Source organism: Bombus affinis, chromosome 4 (genome assembly GCF_024516045.1).
Source record: "Bombus affinis isolate iyBomAffi1 chromosome 4, iyBomAffi1.2, whole genome shotgun sequence".
Taxonomy (NCBI): Eukaryota; Metazoa; Arthropoda; class Insecta; order Hymenoptera; family Apidae; genus Bombus; species Bombus affinis.
Window position 1 is genome coordinate 16,704,135 of NC_066347.1, and position 12,004 is coordinate 16,716,138.

The 12,004-nt window shown below is 37.2% G+C and overlaps 1 protein-coding gene across 2 annotated transcripts; it reads left to right on the forward strand.

Annotated features, from left to right (window-relative positions):
- The first annotated feature begins 3,192 nt into the window (after positions 1-3,192).
- On the forward strand, positions 3,193-11,937 carry LOC126915515 (transmembrane reductase CYB561D2-like). Of its 2 annotated transcripts, none has more exons than XM_050720258.1 (3): positions 3,193-3,359; positions 7,271-7,457; positions 10,193-11,937. In XM_050720258.1, exons 2-3 carry the CDS (start codon positions 7,296-7,298, stop codon positions 10,712-10,714), a joined length of 684 nt encoding a protein of 227 aa, XP_050576215.1. In that variant the 5' UTR covers positions 3,193-3,359; positions 7,271-7,295; the 3' UTR covers positions 10,715-11,937. The 2 variants fall into 2 exon arrangements, with proteins under 2 accessions (XP_050576215.1, XP_050576216.1); XM_050720259.1 differs by lacking the exon at positions 3,193-3,359 and adding an exon at positions 4,656-4,676.
- The last annotated feature ends 67 nt before the right edge of the window (positions 11,938-12,004 follow it).

The window sequence follows — 12,004 nt, forward strand, 5'->3', positions numbered from 1 at the left end:
TGGAAAGTTTCCAAAATTCCAAAAATCTATCGAACAAGTATAGCGTGAACACTGTGTCTTATAGAATTTTTGCAAGAATCATATCAATGCATAGTTTACGATTAAATAGAATTATTACACCGTATATAACTGTGGTCAGAAGATTCTAGCTGCTACTGAAGATGACAATCATTGTGGTTGTCGTTACTATAAAAATAAAAATGTTTACTTAATAGTATCATCTAGGACGTATTGCTACCACGATGGTTATATCTTTACACGCAAAAGAAATGTTCATTCCTTTGCACGTACCACTGCTTCTCGTACCAAAATAATTCTAATAATAAAATAAAAAATCGCTCGTCTCTCAGATATTTTCGTCTATTTATTTACAGTTAGGTTTATCTATCTTCGCAATCTTTGTAGAACGCATCGTATTCATAAACAAATCGTTGGAAAACGAAATGAAAATCGTTTAATTAATAGCTGCGCTGCAACACTGGCGCGCGCAACTCTAATGAAGGCGCGAGGATTCACGCATGCACGAAGTTACCGGCATTGTTAACGTTATTACCGCCGAATATTTGCATAATCGGAGTATAGCTGGCATCCACGCTTCGAATAAGCAATCGGAGTACATTCCGATGAGCGTCGAGGCCGATTTATGCGCTCGCGTGCATACGTATGAACTGTCCATGCATACTTCCGCTCGCAGCAAATGACGTGTACGATTGGAGAAGAACCTCTTGGTCATACCACTTGTCAGAAATATAATTAACGAAACAACGGTTAACAGTGACACATACAGGGATCAACGGAACAGTATTGGTGATGGCTATTCTTTCTTGTAGAATCATTTTGTAAAAGAAAAAAGTAAACGATACGATTCTCTGTGTAATTTTCTTGTAAAATGTAATCTTTAAGCGCCAAATGCAACTATAATATAAATTTCAGTCTTCAAATGATTATGTAAAATTTCTAATGATTCCTAATTCTAATGATTCTGATGGAATTTTTGTTTCTGTTTATTCTATTGGATTGGCAACTAAGTGACCGCGGATTTTGTCATTAGGTGATAATCATTAGGTGGCCAATCCAATAGATCAGTCTTCCTAATTTTGGTCTCATTTTTCGTATTCGTCGCACGCTAATTGAAATCTTATGTTTCGCTAGAAACTGTCCACGTTACTTTCGTTATTTACCTTTAACGTGCAACTATTTAACGATAGTGAATTGTAATGTATTTAAATTTTACACTCGAAAGTTACATTCCACGTGGAATCGTATGTTTTACAAATTTATACAGTACCTTGTAACATAGTACCTAATTTGTGGATACTTTTACTATTCACTTTGTACCATAGCGTTTGAAAAATACAGCTACGTGACGTCAAAAATTGCACTTTCCGTCAGAGATTTTTTTATTTAAAAAAATATCTAGGTAATGTTTGTTTCAACACATCGCCCATCGAACTTTTAGCTGTTGCGGATCAATTGCGTCAGTGGCATTAGTTAATTGACGCACCGCAATACGTATATACGTCAGTAGCAGCGAAAGCGTTATTTAATGTCATTATCTTGAGAAAATCGATCTACTTTTGTACTAAATAAAAACGTTCTGCTAGTTTGATTTTCATCTAGAATCCTTTGTCTCTCGTCGTTTCTTTCTACGGAAGTCTTGCATTTGGAAATATCTCCCATAATGTGGAAACTGAAACGTTGGTTCGGCGAAGTTTCTTTTATGCAAGATGAAGAAATAACTATATTAAATGAAATTTGTATTAGTACAGATCGTAAAATGCACAGCAAGATGTATGAGCGCAGACAATAAATTCATCGATGAGTAATTAATAATTATTCACCGTTGGGAGATATCGATGACTAAGTAACGAATCCTATCGCGTTTTCGCAAAGTACGATACGTTAATTAATTTTAAACATCAACAATTGTAGCCGACGATTTATAATTCGTAATAATTGACGCGCACAACTGCACGTCGCATACAAATATCCTTATCTTCTCCATTTTCACATGCTTAAAATTCTACATACGAGATGATCCATTTGCCTTGATCGTTTGACATCATTTCCTAGATCTTCCGGGCAAAGGCTGCTTTCGTCCGTAGTTCTTCCTCTGTGTTGATCAAATTTAATATAGAGAAAGATATTGAAAAAGGAACGAGGCGCGAATCTTTGCTCTACATACAAATTTTCTAGAACCCGGCACTGTTTCATAAACTACGAAGCTAAAATTACGTTCTTCCATCTGCTTCAGCCGCCGCAGCAATTTCTTCCGCAAACGACCTGAAAGTGAACATACGCAAAACATCCAAAAAGAAGTCTGATCCGGTGGGAAATCAGTTGTCGCTGCACGAGGAAGTCGTGTTTCCGTACATAGCAGTCAAATGCCGGGGGACATTCGTTTTATCTCGCTCGTTCTCGACTGAAATTTACCATCAAAAAAATACCCTCGTTGGAGTGGAAAGAAGCGAAACACGAATTCTTGATACCAGGATCGGGCCACGTGGTCACGTAATCAGCGGCTACTCAACATCGAAGTACCGCTATAAAGCTCGCGGTAATATCAACGCATAGTTTAAATCGACTACGCCTTCATAAAAATGAGCTCGTTATGCGCAGCATAATTTATTCCGAAAATATTCTCCGATAAGATCGTCATAAATTAGAAGGAAATACCGCGTTAATATATTCGCTAACTGTTTGCTACGTTTACTTGATTTAATTGGTTTCGGATTATTTATTCGCCTTGCGATTATTCGATAAGTATTTGGCAATTTTTTTTATTATTCGTTAACCATCGTCGTTTCTTCTTGAACGGTTAAAAAAATATGACAAATCTTTCGTAACAATTGCAAGGTGATTAGGTATTATCTACTATGATAGAATTATGCAACCTCGAAAGTTGATGCAGCTTGTTGCTCGTATTTTTATTCGCGCGATAGGAAAGTCGGCGAGGAAGAAAACCGAGTGGAATAGAAAAACGTGGCAGGAAAAGCAGTATACATCGGTGGCACGCGATATCGCACCACGACGAGGCGAACAATGGGTCCGACTCTGCAGGCTGCGAGCGCAGTGCCCGTTTTATACATGCGAAGAGAAGATCGCAGCGATTAGACGCGCCAAGGCCGCGTTTACTCCACGATTTTCCTCGCGTCATTCGTAAGAAGTATCGGCAACGCAGCGATAGATCGTTGCGACCATGCTAGGACGCGTGCTTTCAGTCGAGGCGCGGACGCCGTTCCGTGTTCTTCCTCTTCTGTGTTTTTGTCCGAGCTCGTTTTCGTTTTTTCAGCACGAACGGTCCACGTCGGTGGCCTTTCTCTTCGGAGATCCGATCCAGTGAGTCTGTGACTATCGAGGTGAGTTCCTAGATAAAATACACTTTCCACGCTTATTCTTTGGGTATTTTACGCGGTCGAGAGGCGCGCGTTTATTTATCGGTCAACTGGAGTTATCGGAAGAAATAAAGTTTTCAGTTTCCGTAGCAGTTTCTCGTAATTCGGTTTCTGGCTGATTCTTTCAAATTGTGTGATTTAAAACAGGTCGAAAACGGAATGCTATTTCGTAATTGTTTCGTTATCGTTCATAGAGATGTGACTCCTTCTTCATTATTTTTGTAGCATTGGGCCAAACATGACGAATGAAATATGGTCGATAATTTTGATTAAAAATAGACCACGTTTAAGAGTATCTTGTTCGTTCTTTGCCGTGTAACAGATAGCTATAGAAAGAAGTATAGGACATATGAACGTAGAAATTAACATATAAATGTAGAAACATCTGTATGAAGAAATACAAGTTTTAGATACGTACATATAAAACTCAATCTATAATTTCAATTAAGTTGCTAATAACATCGGAAATATGTATTAATAGCGTGCATGTAGTTACAGGGAATTTTCAATGTAATTATCGTTTCTCAGCTATGAGAGTGGAGAACAAAGTCCTTCTTAGCAGGATATATTTTTAATTATCTTTACATAATCAAAACATCAACAATCGATACTAACTAATCTTACGAACGACGTTACGTTACTCTGTACACACGCCCCGTCCGATAAAATTAAAACGAACTTGTAAAACCGATTTCCTAATCGAATCTCCAAGCTTCATTTGTAATTCATACTTCTCACAAGTTTTCTATATCAAATTAAGACGAGATAAAAATCTGTGCCCCGGTCACGATTTCAAACGACGACGACGACGATTCTCCTCGCTCCGGACATCGTTCAAGGTACCCAAAGAATTACATCGAGTTAAGTTCTCGGCCTGCTCGAACAGCCTTTTCCTTTTCATTATAGTACAAGAGTACCGGTACCTTCGTTATCGCACGGCTATTTTTACACTGTCGCTTATGCAACGAAAGATTGGCGATAGTTTTCCGCAACTAGGTCCCCGAACGTGCCCCGTTTTCGATACAGTTACGCGTAAACGCGAGATTCGCGTGATACGCTCGGTATATTCACTCGAGCCGCGAAAGTGGAGCGTATCTGAAAGTGTGCCGGTCTGCGTCATCAACAACGGGCGTAATTATATTATGATAAACACGGTTTCACATAACCGTTAGATAAGTACTGGATGTTTTTACCGAAAACTTACTTATTATTTGCCCATAGTGCTCTTCAGCTTCGGCGTAAACAGATAGTATTTGGGTATCGTTGATAAAGAAATCTTCGGTATGATATTTTTACGATACTATTATTACTACTGGTACAAAGTATTCAACGACTATTATCGCATCTACGACTCGAACAGTACGGATTAACAAAATGGTACACATGTTTGTATTCCACTCGCATATTTTCCCATTTACGTACGAACGTGTAAATTTGAATGGCGTTTCAAAATTTTCTCACGCGACTCGTAATCCCAAAGTCTACAGAAACGTCGGATATTTTCTTCGAATTTTACAATTTTATACTGCGAATCAACACTCCTTCGATCTATATTTGTAATTTATTGCACTTTTAACGCATTCATAGGTATATTTGTTATATGTTCTACGATAATTGTACTCACAGCTGTCAGAGCATACGAACACGCTTCGTCGTGATATAATTTTAAGATTAGTGTTGCGGCACATTGTTTTCCTCCGCTTATTTGCGCACATCTTTATGTTTTCATAGCAAATCCAACATTACTCGATGTTAATCTTCCTGCAAACGATTACGTATACTGCAATCTCGTTTCCCTATCCGCGTTTATTAGTATTTTTTACTGCTTTCATGCCGAATTACAATGCCGTAAAAAGTTTCCTACGTTATGTTTATAATCCATGAAATCGAATTTTTCCTGCAAACGAGTTACAGGCGAAAACGAACATACGACGGAAGTTCTCTATCGATAAATTTAAGATATTACTCGATGTTTATATTTTTCAAACATCATATTTTTCAAACGCATCTTCGCAGAGTCCAGATCGATGCAATTATATTAATAGCTTTCCTTACATCACTTATATTTATCATTGAATCGTCGGTGTGCAAGCGTACTTTAGTTTTATCGAATCGTAGTCGACACTTACGAGTGTCGTTGAACTTCTCATTCACGATAAGCCATTCATGAGCAGAATCGAGCAAAATTCATGATAAAGCACTAATTCGCAATCTTTTCCTTCTGTGCAATTAGACTTTCGTGTAGATCGTTTTTTTTTCTACAGTACAGTTTCGTACGATCATAGTTTGACCCAATTACGTTGCTAATTTCTACATAAAGATATTTTTGATTTTCGGAAAGAGGCACGAGCATAAAATTAAAATGAGAAAGAACGTGCACGAGGAGCAATTTCTTTATGTGTTTCTTTGTATTTAAAAGATATTGTTAAGGGGAAGAGTAGATAATCGGGTCAAAAACAACTCGAAACGCGTTTAATTTGCCTCGTGTTAAATTACGATACGTTTGCCTCTTTTCATAATATCGACGTTTCACTGCTCCTTGTTATCAAAATTTGATATGCTTACTCCGAATAAGAGAATTTACAAATTTACTGCGGTATGATAATATTTATTGTACGAGTTCTGTAAAGTTTGATTGAATTTTCTCAAAGCTCGAGTTGGTTTAGAATACTTCAAAGACTCTCGGACAGCTGTAACATAGCAGAACTGTAGCAATAATCGACTCCCTCGATCTTGACAGACGTTCACTTAATCAGTGGCTTCATTGATCGCGCTCGTGCTTACGTACTGTCATAAAGGACACGATTTTCCGCGTGTTTGAACAAATAGAAGCTGAAAGAAACGTAGAATCATGTCGCGCAATTAGCAGTGAATCACACGCCGTGCATTTTAAACGATCGTAGAAGCAGTTGCGTCAAAAGACCAGCTCAGGTCGTGTGGAATTTATCGTTTTTCTTCTAAATCGAAGAAAAGGAGCTTAGTTCGTCTGAATTTTTAAGGACTCTATCGCCTATACGATACATCTGCTATCTTTGAAAACTCGAATATTTTATTATCCTTACGAAGCTAAATGATATTTTCGAATTTCTCGTTCAATGATCATTGACGTATCGTAATCTTGATCTTTCGAGTGTTAAATTACTTACGATTTAAAGACCAAACCCACGCATATGACTCTTACTAATTGTAAAGGTGAACGGTTGAACAGGCTGATAATTTTACAAAAAATGAAAAACATTACTACGTACGTGGAAAATGTAGCGAAAAATTCATAAACCACTCCGATGAATTATACATAGCGGTAGACTTTTTCACTTATTTAAACGTTATAGAAGATATGTTTAAATGTGATGGAAACACTTACAGAAAGACAAGGCAGTTAGAGATGGACAGAATTTTTGTTGGATTTCGGTGAACAAAATTCACTGGACGTTCAGAATTTTCTGGACATTGAAGAACTTTTGCAAACTTTCGTTTCGAATTTGCTTGTTCATTTCATCGAATTTGTTTGCGATATTTTACAACGCTGCAAATTAAACTCTTTCGTGCGAGTTATAACGAATAGGCTGTTAATAAAGTCCATCAACGATCGATTTTCAAACTTAGATCGAACCTCTGAAACAATCCAGATATAACTGAAATTAATTGATCGATCTAGCGGAAATCAAACGTTTTACCTGATCCACCACAGCAACTAACTGAACGTTCGAATGATAATATAATTTTTTAAGAGAAGCTCTTTTTAACCAGCATCTTCTAACAACAATTTTCCATTAAACGTTAAAGTAACAATGTTTCTTGACATTTTGAAACGCTCTAATATCATCCGTATTTGTCTTATTTCCACTATTAATATATAATAATTCTTCCCACAGGTGGAAGGATAACAGCCAATTAAAAATGACGGACCAACCACCAGGCAAAGGACCGCCAAGTGCCATTATGCTGGTGTTTTCAGCCCTCACACATATCCTCCTATTGGCGCCAGTGATATACATTTTGGTTTTGGCCTTTGGAAAGTACAGCTTCTTCTCGTGGCATCCCATTTGCATGAGCGTCGGAGTAAGTAGCCAACTTGGCCAACGTTAATTGCACAATGGAACAATTAAAGAGGCACGTGGATCAGGAATGTAGTAGGTGCTTGACTCCTACGTTACATCGGTAACTCGATACGTTGAAAATTACATTGCACAAAAATTAGCGATTGAAGCAACAGGTTGGTTCTTATTCGAGAAGAAGAGTCGGTGCAACTCTCTTGTTTAAAGTCGACAAACATCCTGCAGCAACGAATGCGTTTCGTAATGCCACGGTGGCAATAAATCTTCTGTTTACACGCTGCGGAGTTACGGAAATTGATGTTTCTCAGTTTCGAAGCGAAGCTTAAGAGAGGAAAGCTTCGCAACTTAATTCTCGAACGTCTTATGCTCTAATCTCGTTCTAGTTGACGAAAACGCCTTTAACGTTTTAAGAAAATCTTTAGCATAAAATTGAAGCGAAAAGTTACGCGTTATATCGATAACGTTACTTCCATATTTTCCTTAAGCGTGAAACGCTATTCTGCATGAAATTTCACTCCAAGTGTATCCTTTTATCTGGAAGTCCGATAACGCCAAACGAAATAAGACAGGTAATTGTTCTATTGTTATCCGATATTAAACGAGAAATAGAAGAGTAGCTGTTCGCGATATACGGCTGTTTAGAAATAACATCACGACGGTATCTTTACAGGACAAGAATACTAAAACGAAATTCTCATGGAGTGAAATTTTACGACAGCACCTAGTTTATTTGAGAAATTGAAGAAATTTCTTAACGATAGAAAAATAAAAATAAAAGTGACCCGAAGAACGCCGTGTTTACCGATATGAAAAATCTTCGATTGAAATGAATCCTTTTGATATAAGTTTCTGTTCAAAGAAAGCTGGCGAAACAGACGTTTATAGAAAGTGTGGAATATGAAATATCATCCATCGGGAGTAGAACGCGGAAGACAGTTTACGTGGATAACCGCAACTTTTTCATTTTGGTGAAAAGGCAATTCGTATTTCACACCAACTACATAACGAAGCATGTAATATGTCATAGAAGTTATCTTGCGATGTGTTTGAAATATCTTCGCGACTAATTACAACATCGACGTACGTTGAAATCATTCGTATCATATTTTATTTACGATGAGGATTAAACATTTTTCTGTGAAACACAGAATCACGGCCGTGATTCATGGGGCTATTAAAACGTCGCGGGCATCCGATCAATTTTCTCGTAATTATTGTTTTCACGGTTGCAAATATCCTGGCGCGTAACATAACACAAAACTATCTAATATCATAGGTATACAATACTATTAATACAACTAATTAACACTATCGGTTAATAAAATACGAATACCTTCTTGTACGACTATACTTCATTTGTTGTACGATTATAATAAGTATGATGGCATGCGCACGTAAAATATTAAAAGTAATTTTCCACGACATTAATGAAAGAACAAATATGGCGAAAGATATCTGGAACTTACGGCATTGTTTACGTTTGCAAAGCTAAAAAAATAAAATGATCGTGTGTCTACCATTCTGAAGAGTTTTGTATGTAAAAGACATAAAATCCTAGACATGATTAAGCGACCTTCGTCCAAGTGTCTCAACTCTTAGATCATCCTCGTACTTGGAAGAATGCTGAGTTCTACTTACTCACAAGTGTTCCGAACAATGTTCTTAAATAAATCAAATATAATCGAATCTGGAGTATGCAGTATGTTGGTAACAAATGAGAAGTAAACTTAGCAAAGATCTGCAATAAAGGAAGAAAAAGAAGAAGAAACGAAACCACCCAACTTCGTTGATTAATCTAATCATTAAAATTCTTTTTTTTTTCTTTTGTCTTTCTTTCTAATGATATCACGTCGATTCATTATCTCCTTAAAACATCGTAGGCGTGCACACTTGTACATCCACCGAATTAAACGGTGAAGGAATCCACCGTTGACCCAGATCGACAAATTGGTTGCAACATTCTCTGAGTAAACTAAAACGATCGCTATTTTCTCTGTCGATTGCTGTCGATTGCTGTCGATTGCTCTGCCTATCAAATTCGTCAAACACTAAGGCTTCGTGTTAGAGCTCGTCGTTAGGCCGAGTTTATGACACGGCCAGGAATAATTGCTATTTTTGAGAGTTAGGACATAGCGCTTCTACCATCTGGGTATCAACATTCAGATGGTGCACTAACACAGTAAGTGATGTAAATGATGTAACGCTATAAATTGAAATTTTAAGGAACATGCTGGCTGCCACGGTGGTCATCAGGTTATTAAGCTTTTTAGAACGATTGAAACAAGATCGTAAACCTAAAAATTTTCGACAGTGCGAGTGATTTACATAACGCTGTCGGAAAAAGTGGGCAAATACGACATAATAGTTTGCAAAAATTAAACGATTAAATTTAATGATGTACTATATTTCAATCTAGAACCGGCCTCTAAAAGACACTTTGCGACTCTCTCCCGATATACAAAACATTCGTCATAATCCAATGAAAACATATTAAAAACATAGATATTTTGGAATATGAAACTAACTAAAAGTAACCTTGACAATCACCTAAAACACTTCGCAACTCCGTTGTGGAATCTTACCTAACAATCTCCGCTAAATCTAATCAAATCCTATGAAACTTTCCACCTGATCGAACTGACATTCATTCTCATAGAAAAACTTATCTGTTCCCTTTGTTCCCATACAAAAATTCTTTAAACGCCAATCGACTAAGTAGCAACTTTTTCCTCGATACAGGTGGGTCTTCTGGTAACCGAGGCGATATTCAGCGTTTCCGGTGAGGCGTATATCGGCTGGAAGGTGTCCAGAGCCAACAGAGTAACGATTCACTGGATCCTGCACGCCACCGGTCTAGCATTAGTATTAGTCGGACTGATCATCATCGTGGTCAACAAGAACAACAACAACAATTCGCATTTTGTCACGCCTCACGCGATCCTCGGATTGGTCAGCATTATCTTGGCGTTTCTAACAGCTGCGTTCGGCATCGTCACCAACAATTCCAGGTGGCTGTATCCGCGTTTCAGGCCGGTTCTTCTGAAAATCATGCACGCGTTCGGTGGTATCATAGTCACGGTGCTCTTGCTTGCGACGTTGATCACGGGCACGTACTCGAAATGGTGGCCTGGTGGCTATACTGGAAGAAGCTTGACGTTCACAGCGTTCTTCATCGCGGGTTTCTTCATCCTTCTGAAGCCGGTTCTAGGAGCTGTTTCGAGAAGCAGAGTGGTTTTCGGTCCGCCACCTGCTACCACCTAATTACTCTGTATAATATCGTATATTACTATAGCAAACGTCTACGTACTGTAGCAAAGGGAAACAAATTCAACGCTTTTATCCAGGATCAACGTACCTTCGACAACTTGACTACGAAGGCACAGAATTTCAGATTTTCAAAGCCAATGAAAGATGTTAAAGATTTATGAAGTACATGGTAAACGTGATGTTCGTACTCGTCGATGAACGAGAAAGATTCTCATCCTTTTTGCATATGCGATAAGTATAGAGAAGCCTGAAGTAGATTCAAGAGCATAATTGTGTTCAGAGTTTGTTTGTAGTCTGTTCAATAAACGCGATTTATTTGCCTTACGTTACTCTAGATTCGATCAGAGATCAGCATAGCAATAGAGATCGATCTATAAAAATATTCTTATCGGATTAAGTATTTCGTGTCGATTACATTGACATAGATAAGACGTTTTTATCGTGTCACGTAGTAAGATAAGATTTAATCGAGTTAATTGCTACGACTGATTTTTGTTCGTGAAACATCGTAATCGAGATCTCTATACTTGAAATAGTTTTATTTTTCATGATTTCAAAATCCATAGCTTTCTTCGTTATAAGAATGAAAGGAAGAAATAACATTCTCTACTATTTAACGGTGTAGCAAGCACACTAGTATGGCATTAGTATGACAGACAAAGCGTATTAAATATATTATCCACTAGAAATTTCACATTTTGAATTGTCATATATTTATTTTCTTAAAAAATTTAAAGTATGTATTTCTCGTACGTGAAGCAGGAAATGTATAGGATTGAAGAAATAATTATTTTCTAAATCGTTCATTCTGAATTATTTATCATTCTGTTAGAATGTCAAAGGGTTAGTCTACTTATAATTCAGACATTCCGTCCTCCAATGATTGTACAGCGATTACGACAGCATTTTTAAAGCTAGATTTAGATAATTTCTTTAATTCCTAAGATAATCATCTCGATTGTTGTTCACAGTATCAAGATGATGTTCGATACTTTTCAAATATCCAGCTACAAAACTCTATTAATGCTAATCGTAAAATTTAAAATCAGGGCTTAAGTTAAAATAAACGAGTGATAATCTAAATCCGAATAAGCGATGTCTAACCAGATACTCGTAGAATTATTCATAAATGAACGAAAAGAAAGATTTGTTATACCTCGGTTGTGTTCATCGAACAGTTAACATGCCAAAAAACAAAAAAAAAAAAAAAGGAAAAAGAGAGAAGGAAAGAAATGAAACGTTTATATAAATGCACCAAAAATGCTTGTAAACTCACCTGGCAAG